General features: G+C 46.0%; 1 protein-coding gene across 8 annotated transcripts in view; it reads left to right on the forward strand.

Annotated features, from left to right (window-relative positions):
* The window catches only part of Cit (citron rho-interacting serine/threonine kinase), a 226,811-nt gene that overhangs the window by 35,119 nt on the left and 178,773 nt on the right, over nucleotides 1-12,919 (forward strand). For 7 of the 8 annotated variants that reach the window (XM_045132089.1, XM_045132091.1, XM_045132093.1 and 4 more), the window contains exons 6-7: nucleotides 5,351-5,493; nucleotides 7,724-7,814. In XM_045132089.1, the coding sequence (XP_044988024.1) occupies nucleotides 5,351-5,493; nucleotides 7,724-7,814 (234 nt within the window). The remainder of the gene's footprint in view (nucleotides 1-5,350; nucleotides 5,494-7,723; nucleotides 7,815-12,919) is intronic. The other variant, XM_045132095.1, reaches the window with a different exon arrangement.

Consider the following 12,919-nt stretch of genomic DNA (forward strand, 5'->3'; position numbering starts at 1 on the left):
TTTTATACATTTTATTTATTTATTTGAGAGGGAGGGAGATAGAGATGGGGAAAGAGAGAGACAGAATGCATACACCAGGGCATCCGGTTACTGCAAATGAACTCCAGGTGCATACAGCCCCCTTGTGCAGCTGGCTTATGTGGGTCCTGGGGAATTGAACCTAGGTTCTTTGGCTTTGCAGGCAAGCACCTTAACTACCAAGCCATCCCTCCAGCCCCACAGCAAGGATTTTAATGTGCTCATCTGGGATTGTGCTGGTTGATTAGTGTCTCTGACAAGAATCCTGTCTATTCAGATGCTAATCATTTAAGACGGCTATTTTAGCCCCCATGTTGTAGATAGAGCACATTGGCTAACAGCTGTTGTAATTTCTCTTGCTTGTTTTCTCAATCAATCCCATTTTTTTGAAGACATGGGGAACTGATTGACCTGTAACAAAGATGAACCTAAGCCATGCTTGGTGGCGCACGCCTTTCATTCCAGCGCACCATAGGCAGAGGTAGGAGGATTGACCTGAGTTTGAGGCCACCCTGAGACTACAGAGTGAATTCCAGGTCAGCCTGGGCTAGAACGAGATCCTACCTTGAACTCCCCCTCACCCCAGAAACAAGATGGCTCTAGAGATGGGGGATGACTCAGTGGGCTCAGTGCAAGCATGAGGGGGCCTGAGTTTGGGTCCCCAGAAACGATTGAAAGTGCTGGTGTCGTGGCTGCTGGTCTCACTGGATTGGGGTGCTCTTGTTTCAGTGACAGACCTTGTCTCAAAGTGTAAGTGGAAAGTTGAGACAGACGCTGGACATGCCTGTGTGACCACACACACAAACACATCCATCCGAACCATACATGTATACTGAATGGAGGTGCCTATCTTCTGATTAGGAATGAGGAAGATGTGTATCTTTGCCTTTTTTTTTTTTTGTTTGTTTTTGTGGTAGGGTTTTGCTGTAGCCCAGGCTGACCTGGAATTCACTATGTAGTCTCAGGGTGTCCTTGAACGTCTGCCTCTTGGGCACTAGAATTAAAGGTGTACACCACCACACCTGGCTTTTTTTGTTTTTTCGGGGTAGGGTCTCACTCTAGGCCAGGCTGACCTGAAACTATGTAGTCTCAGGGTGGCTTCGAACTCACAGTGATCTACCTACTTCTCCCTCCCAGGTGCTGGGATTAAAAGGTGTGTGTCACCATGCCCAGCTTTTCTTCTTTTTTTTAAAATAGGTTATTTATTTGAGAGAGAAAAGAGTCAGATATATGGAGAATAGGCATGCCAGGGTCTCTAGCAACTGCAAGTAGACTCCAGACTCATGGGCTACCTTGTGTATCTGGCTTTACATGGGTAATCGGTAATCGAACCTAGGTTCTTTGGTTTTGTCAACACACCTTAAGCGCTAAAACCATCTCTCCAGCCCTTTCTTTACGATGTTTCTTTCTGGACTGTTCTGTCCTCACAAATAGTCTCCCAGAAGTTGTTACAAAGTACCAGACGGTCGTCAGTGTGTGAGTTGTTAGAAGTTGACAGAGGTTGTTATATTTTTGACTTTCTTAGCCTTCAACTCACAAGCCATTCTGGTCTGCACATTTTTAATAGAGCCACAGGAAATTTATAACTGTTGCGTGTCGTCATAAATATGCATTGTTCTTATTTTAAGCCATTTGCGCTCTAAAAGTATGAGCACTTCTGTTATTACCTGCGAATTTCTTTCTGATGTTTAAGACCTTTTTAATGGCAGTATATATTTAAAGCAGTCTTACAAATTAGCATTCACCCACATGCTCAGGGCCTGTGGAGAACCAGGTTGGGTGAGTGGGTGAGCTATCAGCAGCCAGGTGGCCCTTGCAGGCTCTTCTAGGGCTGGGTTGAGTTGCTTACGTCTGCCGTGAATTTGGGGGAAATAAATTCACTCCTTCCAAGTGTTACCTGTGTCGTTTGTGGCGCAGTCTGCACTCAGCAGTTGCGGTACAGAGTAAGGTGTACTCTTCCGGTGCTGTTCGGCGCATGCAGGAGCACAAGGAGCCTGGTGAATGGGGTAGATTCCTGGAGTCCCTCCCTTCCCTAGGGGTGTCTGGCTTGGGGGTGGCCTGTGCTGGACAGACTTACTGGAGTCTTTACTGGACCATCCTGGAGCCCCGGACTTGGCCAGAGCTTCCTTCTGATTTCCCTATTCAAGACAGAATCTGGAGTATGGCAGGAAGAATTACTCACATCCCTGGTTTTGCATCAGGAACACAGTGCTTGCTAGATGTATCAGTCACTTTTCCCATCGCTGGACCAAATACGTGACAAGAAGAAACTTCAGGAGCTGGAGAGATGGCCCAGCGGTTATGACGCTTGCCTGCAAAGCCAAAGGACCTAGGTTTGATTCCCAGCACCCATATAAAGCCAGATGCATAAGATGCTGCTTACCTTGAGCTTGTTTGCAGTGGCGAGAGGCTCTGGCATGCCCATATTTACTCATTCATTCATTCTCTCTCTCAATTAAAAAAGAACCAACTTCAGGGAAGACAGGTTTACTTTGGCTGGCGGTGTGAGGGACTACAGCCTGCTATGGTGGGAAGGCATGGCAGCAGGAGGATGAGGCAACTGGTCACATTGAATCTGTCCACAATCAAGCAGAGAGAGGACTGCAGGGATGGCTTAGTGGTTAAGGCACTTTCCTGCAAAGCCCAAGGACCCAGGTTTGATTCCTCAGGACCCACGTAAACCAGATGTACAAGGTGGTGCTTGTGTCTGGAGTTTGTTTGCAGGGGCTGGAGACCCTGGTGCACCCATTCTTCTCTCTCTACCTGCCTCTTTCTCTCTCCTCTCTCTCAAATAAAATAAAAAATAGATTAAGGCTGGTGCTTAGCTGCTTGCCTCTTTTAATTGAGTCCATTCTGGGGCCGCAGCTGTGAGATGGGGCTTCCACCTCCTGGGAGCATCCTCAATGACACACCCAGAGATATGTTTACATGGCGATTTCTCTTTTTTTTTTTTTTTTTTGTGAGGTTGGATCTCATTCTAGCCCAGGCTGACCTGGAATTCACCTCTGCAGTCCCAGGCTAGCCTCAAACTCATAGCAATCCTCCTATGTCGGCCTGAGACCCAACCTCAAAAAACTTAATAATAAAATAAAAATAAAAAGAATAATGGCCTGGGCTGGAGAGATGGCTTAGCAGTTAAGCGCTTGCCTGTGAAGCGTAAGGACCCCGTTCAAGGCTCAATTCACCAGGACCCATGTAAGCCAGACGCACAAGGGGGTGCATGTGTCTGGAGTTCGTTTGTAGGGGCTGGAGGCCCCTCTCTCTGCCTCTTTCTCTCTCTCTCAAATAAATAAAAATTTTTTTTTAAAAAAAATAGTGGCCAATAAAATGGGACTAGAACAAAGGATGACTCCATGGGGTTGAAGTTAGAGCAGCACTCAAGCCACCCCCAGCTTCTCTCTAGCCAGAGAGGGACCACCGAGTCCCGGGAGGGTGTTGGGGTGGCACATTGGTTGAGGACTTCATGCTTGTGCCAGGCACTACATCACATCCTCCAAGCCCTTGTTTTACTTAATCTTCATAGTGTTACAAGGGGATTAGTTTTATCCCAGTTTCCTAGAGGTTGAACTGGAAAGGCTGAGAAGGGAAATCACCACGTGAGGTATGAAGCCACCAAGTCTCACTGCCCTCAGGGCCATGTGTTGATTTGATTCAGAATATCGCACCTGGTTATGGTCAATAGGATGTAGGATTTCAGTTCTTTGAGGTAGAATGCTTTTTTCCAAATCAAACATTATACCTGAGACTTTATAGTACTCTGTTTTTTCCATATATATATACATATATATCAACAAATATTGTTATTTTTTCATAACAAAGGAAGTTACACTTCACTGTGTGCAGGATTTCACTTTATATATAATGTTGGACAGCTTTCAATGGTAGTGTGAGTAGATGGAATCCACTTGTGTTTTTTAAAATATTTTATTTTTATTTATCTGAGAGAAAGCGAATGGGCATGCCAGTGCAAATGAACTCCAGGTGCATGTGCCACTTTGTGAATCTTTATGCATCTTACCTAGGTACTGGGGAATCAAACCTAGGTCCTTAGGCTTTGCAGGCAAATGCCTTAACCGCTAAGCCTTCTCTCTAGGCCCCATTTGCTTTTAATAACTGTATCATGTCCCATTGTTTAGACATGTCATGATTTAACCAGTCTCATGGTATTTGGACAATTTCTGAGTATTTTTCCCTGTCATAAACAATGTAGCAGAACAGGGAGTATCTATCTCTTTATCTGCAGCTTATGTGAATACCTATAAAATGTCATAGCCAGGCGTTGTGGCACACGACTTTAATCCCAGCCCTCGGGAGGCAGAGGTAGGAGGATCGCCGTGAGTTCAAGGCCACCCTGAGACTCCATAGTGAATTACAGGTCAGCCTGGGCTCAAAAAACCAAAGTAAATAAATAAATAAATAAAATAAAAATAAATTGTCAGAGGTAGAATTGCTAGGTCAAAGGGAGTATAGTCATAGTTAAATAATTTATTTGCAAGCAGAGAGAAAGAGCGAAAAGAGAGAAAATGGATGCTCTAGTTTCTCTAGCCAACGCAAATGAACTCCAGATACGTGTTACTCTGCGCATCTGGCTTTACCTGGGCACTGGGGAATCAAACTGATGTCGTTAGGTTTTGTAGGCCAATGACTTAACTGCTGAGCCATCTCTCCAGCCCCATAGTTATTTATTTTTGGTTTTTCGAGGTAGGGTTTCACTAGCCTCAGCTGACCTGGAATTCACTATGTAGTCTCAGGGTGGCCTCAAACTCTCAGCGATCCTACCTCTGCCTCCCGAGTGCTGGGATCAGAGGCGTGCGCCACCACGCCTGGCTTCATAGTTAAATTTTTAATAGAGACTGTCAGCTGCCCTCCCCAGTGACTGTAAAAGGAAAAGATGGTATCATCTTTATTGCATGCCTTCTGTATCCTGCTGTGTGCTGAGGGGAATGCAGAAAGGATGTTAAGAGAGTTTGTTGCCCTCCAGGAATATCCGTCTATGCTATGTGCGTACGTAATTCCGGGGATGTCTGGGTGTCGGCTTGGGTGGGTGTGAGAGTAGGTGGATTTAATTCAACTTTCTGAGCTTGTCTTGCAAAACATGCATGGCGTCTGCGACTGTTCTTTCGTTATGTTGATTCTCTTGGGGAATGGATGTAATCTCTGTAGGGCAGGGACCTTATCCTGTGTCTTACAATATGTCTCTCACATCCTCATTGCTTTGTGGAGACATTGTAATTACATCACATCAGGTGGTACTTAAGGGTCTAATTGAAGTGTTCCATTTTTTTGGGTGTGTGTGTGTGTGAAGAATTAATAACTTTGGCATTCTCTGCAGGTCATGGAATATCAGCCTGGAGGGGATCTGCTGTCACTTTTGAATAGATATGAGGACCAATTAGATGAAAATATGATTCAGTTTTACTTAGCTGAGCTGATTTTGGCTGTTCACAGCGTTCACCAGATGGGATATGTACACAGGTAGGTACGGTTCCTGGGTAGCACACTGAGAAGGAAGGTAGGTGAGTCCTGTGAGTCCCCACATGGAAATGCGTTGATGAATGACTTCGCCATCAAACACGCTGCATCCAGGTTTTAACCAGTCTTAACAGTTCCCTCAAAGTTCGCTTTTCCAACCAGCAGACATTTCAGTTGCCAGTTCAACCAGTACACTCCATGTAGGATTGTACGTATTCTCACGTTTGCAGGTGCAGGCTGTTCCTAGCTAACAGGTGGAGCAAACAAGACAGGAATCCCCTTTTCACTGGCTCTTTGACTTTGTTTTTTTTAGGCAAGCCCAACAAACTGGCCATTTTTCTTTTTTTGAGTGAGTGAGTGAGAGAGAGAGAGAGAGAGAGAGAGAAAGAGGGAGAGAGAGAGGGGGCATACCAGGGCCTCCAGCCACTGCATTTGAACTCCAGACGAGTGCGCCCCCTTGTGCACGCCTGTGACCTTGCGTGCTTGCGTCACTTTGTGCCTCTGGTTTACGTGGGACCTGGAGAGTTGAACATGTGTTATTAGGCTTCACAGCTCAGTGCCTTAACCATTAAGCCATCTCTCCAGCCCTCTTTAATGTTTTTACAAAAACAATTTTTATTTGAGAGAGAGAGAAGTAGGTAGAGAAAGAATGGGTACGCCAGCTCCTCTAGCACTGCAAACCAACATGTCACCTTGTGCATCTGGCTTATTTGGGTATTGGGGACTCAAACCTGGGTCCTTCGGCTTCACAGGCAAGCACCTCTTTGACTTTTTGTTTGCAGAAGAACTGTCCTCCACATAGGAGGACACACAGAGTTTTACATTTGAGATTTGTGTTGAGCAGCTTTCCTTCACTAGGTCAAGTACTTGAGGTAATCCTCTTCCACAGAAAAGGTTTATTTTGGTTCTGGTTTGGGGCTTTCAGTGTTCCATTGGCCCTGTCACTTTGGGCCTGTGGCACGTCACAGTGGAGCAGCACTGCTCACTGTGTAGCTGGGAAATGAAAGGAGACCGGAGACTGGGGTTCCACAGCCCCCTTGGAGGATGTGATGGCTTGAATGGGAAGTTTTCCTTGAGGCCTATGTGTTAAAGGCCTGGCCGCTACCTCATGAGGTTTTGAGAGGGCATTGGATTGCGAGGGCTCCGATTACATGTGGGTAGTCATAACTTGGTGGTATCCATTGGGAGTTGGAAACTAGGCGGTGGGCCTGGTTAGAGAAAGTAGATGGGGGTGGGAGCATGCCTTCGAAGTCCCTGCTCACTTGGTCCATTTCCTGCCCACCACGGGGTGAGCTGCTTTCTCTGGTGATGCCATGCTACTGTGCCTCACCCAAGCCCAAAGCGATATGAGAAGCCCACTATGGACTGAAGCCTCTGCAACTGAGAGCCTGGTCAGGCCTTTTCCTCATACTGTTTCCCCGGTGGGGAAAAGTTGAGTGAAACAGAAGTGACCTGAGGGTGACCCACGAGGCCCCGCCACAGGTCACATCGTGTCCCCTCAGGGCTTCACACTCGGGCCTTCGGGAGGCTTCCAGGTGCACTGTTACCTGTACCCATTAGTCATCTGCTGGGGTGTTGTGCAAAGTCCTCAGCTGATAGACTGTCAGCACACCCTCACTTGCCCGAGGCTCTGTGTATACTTGTGAGTGTTGTGGGGTGCAGCAATGGGTAGCCCAGGACCTGCGGAATCTGGAAGAAAGATTCAGCCTGTTCATTTGCAAGCCTTGACCTTTCTGGCCTTAGTTTTTGCAGTGTGAAAATACGTAGGATTTTATTTTTATTTTTAAATTTTATTTATTTGAGAGAAAGAGGCAGGCAGACAGAGAGAAAAAGAGGATGGGGACACCAGGGCCTCTGGCCACTGCAAACGGACTCCAGATATGTGCGTCAACTTGTGTATCTGGCTTACGTGGGGAAATTGAACCTGGGTCTTTTGGCTTTGCAAGCAAGTGCCTTAACCACTAACCCATCTCTTCAGCCCAAAATATGTATCATTTTAACAAAAACGATTCACTTGTTTCCTTTTTCTGTTTCCTCCTTTCCTCTACTTAAAATTAAAATTTGTTTTGCGAAATGCTTGCTAATCATTCGTTCATGCTCATCCATAGAGAAGGTCTGTACAGCGGAATGTGTAAACTATGATCCTTGGTGGAAATGAGGACGGAGTTAACAGTAATTGGTTGATTGACATGGAGGAAACAATACTGACCGGAGGTCCTGGTTTGCTTTCCAGAGACATCAAGCCTGAGAACATTCTCATTGACAGAACAGGACATATCAAACTGGTGGATTTTGGGTCGGCTGCTAAAATGAACTCGAATAAGGTAAGAATAAATTGGAATACGATCGCTAGCTTAATAGGGCTTGTGGTACAAAGCATTCCATGGTCCTTCTGCATTTGGGCTGTTTTGGGATACAGTTGTGAGTGACATTTTGGAAAATCATCTGTCAGTGTCTGAGTCCTCAGGGCAATGGGGTAAGGATGGGGGCCACAGCTATTGCCCCGATAGTGACACCCTTTGGTGAATAATGACCAGTAATAGCCTATAAAATATCTTTAGGAACATTCTTAAGGCTTGGTTAAAAAGAAAGGAAAAACTGGGTGTGTTGGCACACACCTTTAATCCCAGCAACCAGGAGGTAGGAGGATCAGCCTGAGTTTGAGGCCACCCTGAGACTACATAGTGAATTCCAGGTCAGCCTGGACTAGAGTGAGACCCTATCTTGAAAAACCAAAAAAGGAAAATACTTATTTTGTTACCCCCTCCATTTTCCTTGTCTCTTACAGACTGTTTTCTGTTATATTAGCTTGATTTATTTTAAAATAGCTTGATGAAATGCAGCTTTCTTTTTCTCAAGTCCCTTATTTGCTGTGCATCAGAATTGAAACTAATCACACAGATTTTGAACTAAATGTCTTTAAGGGTCAAGAACTAATGTTCAAAATGCCATCTGTATATCTTGGACCTTTGGAAAAATTAGTGTCTTTCACTTGATAATTAGGCAGGCAGGAGAGGTGCTCTTGAGATCAAGAGATGAGAATATTGTAGGAGAGATAACAAAGTAAAAATATTAAGTTAAAAATCCTCTAATAATGTCGGCTCATATTAAAATAATGAGTTTTGAGGTTAGCTATGCAAAAATGGATAGGTCTAAGAGAAAAATCGACTTGGGCTTTAAGACTGATTTCATAGCTAAGCCATGTGGTGGCTTAGGCAAATCTCAGGAACCCGGCCTTTTTTTTCTCCAGGAATTACTGATTCTAGTTAAAATGCAGAGTAAGAGGTTAGAGAAGCTGCTCTTCAGAATGCCCCTAGGCTGAGCGTTAAGTCCTTCACTTAAAGGACGATATGTAAATTACTTTCTTTCTCCTTAAATTCCTGGGGAAAGGATGGATATTACTAGGTTATTATTAAGAAAAGGCTTAGAGTTACATTAATTTTCTGCCCTTCTGTGTCTTGCAGATCTGAGGACTACCTGAAGTAGTTTACGTAGTCTTCAGGCCCTTGGCAAAACAGGCTTTCTGTGTTGTCCACAGTCAACCTCAGTGCTCTTATGTTTTTTTTCAGGTTATATTTTATTTTAAGTAAAATTAAAATAATATTTTATTTCTTAGAGAGAGGGGAGGAGATAATGGGCACTCCAGAGTGCATATGAACTCCAGGCGCATGTGCTACCTTGTGCATCTGGCTTGCATGAGTACTGCGGAATTGAGCCTGGGTCCTTAAGCTTTGCAGGAAAGTGCCTTAACCACTAAGCCATCTCTCCAGCCCCTAAAATAGTTTTATTTATTTGCAAGTGGTGGTGGTGGCAGGGGCGGGGAGAGAATGGGTGGGCCAGAGCCATTGCAAAGGGACTCCAGCCCCTCAGGTTATATTTAATTTTTTTTAATGCGAGATAGTAAGAGTGTATGAGAGAGAGAATTGGTGCACCAGGGATTGTAACCACTGCCATTGAACTTCAGATGCACACGCCATTGTGTACGCATGTGTGGCCTTGCACGCTTGTGTCACTGTGTGTCTGGCTTGTGTGGGACCTGGAGAGTTGAACATGAGTCCTTAGGCTTCACAGGCAAGTGTCTTGACTGCTAAGCCATCTCTCCTGCCCTATATTTAAAATTTTTAATTGAAAATTTTCATATATGTATACAATGTATTTTTTTTGTTTATGAGAGAAAGTGAGTGAGTGAGAAAGAGAGAATGGGCATGTCAGGGCCTCTACCTACTGCAGTCAAGCTCCAGACGCAGGCACTCCCTTCTGCGCACGCGTGACCTTGTGTGCCTGGCTTACTGGGTTCTGGGGAGTCTAACCTGGGTCTTTGGGCTTCACAGGTAAGTGCCTTAACCACTGAGCCATCTCTTCAGCCCCTACTCACTGTATTTTGATCATAACCCCCTCCCATTACTTTTTATGTCTCCTTCCCCATCCCCTTTCCATTGAACCCTTTCTTTCCAACTAGTTCATCTTCTATTTTGCTGTCTCTCCTCTCTCTTCCTTTTTTTTTTTTGAGGCAGCGTCTCCCTCTTGCTCAGGCTGACCTCTGTAGTCCCAGATTGTCCTTGAACTCGTGGCAGTTCTCGGACATCTCTACTTCTGGGACTAAAGCTGTGTACCACCACACCCAGTGCTCTTGTTTCCCCCACTTTCCCATCATCCATGACAACATATTGGTGGGCCTGGTATGGTGCAGGTCTTGTGCAAGTATTGACAGCTGCTGTGCAGGCTATGTTCTTATCATCTGTTCACACAGTCATCAGATTGAGAGTTATGGAATTGGGGCTGGAAAGATGGCTTAGCAGTTAAGGTGCTTGCCTGTGAAGGTTAAGGTCCCAGGTTCAGTTCCCCAGTACCCACATAAGCCAGATGCACAAGGCGATGCATAATGTGGAGTTCGTTTGTAGTGCCTAGAGGCCCTGGTGTGCCTATTCTCTCTGTCTTTTCTTCTCCCTCTCTCCCTTTGTCCCTCTCTCAAAGAAATGATATTAGAATCAATGGGTGGGGGAAATGGCTTAGCAGTGAAAAGTTCTTGCTTGCAAAGGCTGCTGATCCATGTTCAGTTCCTCAGGACCCATGTTAAGCCAGATGCACAAAGTGATGCCTGCATCTGGAGTTCATTAGGTGCAAGAGGCCCCAGTGTGTGCGCTCTCTCTCTCATCACACCTTGCAAACACATCTAAAAAATATATATAGGGTCAAATCATTTTATGTTCTAAATGTCTTGTGTTGTAAAAATTTGGGTCTGGGGGCTGTTGTTCCCCAAGCCTTCCAATCCAGGTTCACTTTCCCAGCGGGCATGTAAAACAGCCTGCAAGAGCCGGGTGTGGTGATGTACGCCTTTAATCCCAGAATTTAGGAAGCAGGGGTAGGAGGATTGCTGTGAGTTTGAGGTCACCCTGAGACTACGTAGTGAAATTCCAGGTCAGCCTGGGCTAGTGTGAGACCCTACCTCGAAATATCAAAACAAACAACAACAACAAAAAGTCTGCAAAAGAGCACCTGCATGTATAATCCCAATGCACATAACAGCGGAGGTTGAGCCAAGAGAATGCAGAAGCTTGCAGGCCAGCTAGACTGGTGTTCCCACTTGCAAAGCAGCAATAACAACAGAGACCTTGTCTCAAAGAAGATAGAGTACTGACACCCCAAGGTTGTCTTCGTACCTCCACCTGTGTGCTTTGGCACACATACTTCCTTATTTATATGGAAGGCTGGGGGTATACTTCAATGGTAGAATATGTGCTTAGTGTGGGCGAGGCTTTGGGTTCGAGTCATATCGTCCCCTGGCCTCTAAGTTCTGTAAATTCAGAAACATAAGTGAAGCTCAGATACTACATTTAGTGAAATAGAACACAAGGAAAAATTAAACTGCCCAAAACTTTATTCCCTAGAATTCAAAGTGACACAAATAGACAGATGCATTTAGAAATGACCTGCAGCAGAGGTGCCGCTCAGCACTACAGCGCAGCTCCTTTGTCTGTCCTGTGAGCTACAGGGCGCGTAGCTCTTTCTTCTTCTCCTTCTTCTTCTTGTTTAAGATAGGGTCTCCTTCTAGCCCAGCTTAACCTGGAACTCAGTCTGGAGTCCCAGGCTGGCCTCAAACTCTCAGTGATCTTCTTATCTCTGCCTCCCAAGTGCTGGAATTAAAGGTGTGCACACCACCCCCAGCAAGATGTGTAGCCTTATCCTTGACCTCTACTCACTAGTTTCTCCCTCCCTACCCAGTATGACAACCATCAATGTCTCCTGAAGTGGGAGAGGTGGAGTAGAGCGAAACACCACAGTAGAATGAGAAGCGTCAGGAAGCTAAATAATCAGAGCCAAGTGACATGTGTTTGCAGTAAGAAAACCTACTCAGGAATGTCGATTAAAATGTGCAGTCCCAGGCTGGAGAGATGGCTTAGTGGTTAAGACACTTGTCTGCGAAGCCTAAGGACCCATGTTTGACTCTCCAGATCCCACATAAGCCACACACACAAAGTTGACGCATGTGCACAAGTTTGCATGTGTACAAGGTGGCACTTGCATCTGGAGTTTGATTGCAGTGGCTGGAGGCCCTGATATGCCAACTTTCCCCCTGCCCCCGCACTCATCAATAAAAAAGAGCAGGAAAGGGCTGGAGAGATGGCTTAGCGGTTAAGCACTTGCCTGTGAAGCCTGAGGACCCCGGTTTGAAGCTTGGCTCCCCAGGACCCACGTTAGCCAGATGCACAAGGGGGTGCATGCGTCTGGAGTTCGTTTGCAATGGCTGGAAGCCCTGGCGTGCCCATTCTCAATCTCTCTCTCTCTCTCTCTGCCTCTTTCTCTGTCACTCTCAAATAAATAAATAAAAATAAAATACTTTTAAAAAAGGAACAAGAAAAAAAAAATGAAACGCTAAAAAAAAGATCCTCCCTGCTTGGTGAACTTGGTGAATAAATGAGAGTTGAGGGTAAAGTGCTATCTCCACGTCCTGAGTCCCTCCTTCTCTCCCTTCTTCCCTCCCCCCTTCCTCCCCCCTCCCCCTTCCCCCCTCCCCCTTCCTCCTTCCCCCTTCCCCCTTCCTCCCTCCCCCTTCCTCCCTCCCTCCCTCCCCCTTTCCCTCCTTCCCCCCTCCCTCCCCCTTTCCCTCCTTCCCCCCTCCCTCCCCCTCCCTCCCTCCCCCTTCCTTCCTTCCTTACTTCCTTACTTCCTTCCTTCTCTCCTTCCTTCCTTCCTTCTCTCCCTCCCTCCCTCCCTCCCTTCCTTCTCTCCTTACCTCCTTCCCTCTCTCCCTCTGTAGAGCTCTTCATGGTGAGACAGGGCTCCTGTTCATTTCAAGTCTCCATCTCCCAGTGCTTCAAACTGCCCACTTTCAGTTCTAATTGTAACACCTGTCACTCAAGGCTGGAGCCACTCAGGTTGATTTGAGGCTCAGAGAGTAGCCTCTGATTCTGATGGTAAAGGAGGTTGC

Source organism: Jaculus jaculus, chromosome 13, assembly GCF_020740685.1.
Source record: "Jaculus jaculus isolate mJacJac1 chromosome 13, mJacJac1.mat.Y.cur, whole genome shotgun sequence".
Lineage (NCBI taxonomy): Eukaryota > Metazoa > Chordata > Mammalia > Rodentia > Dipodidae > Jaculus > Jaculus jaculus.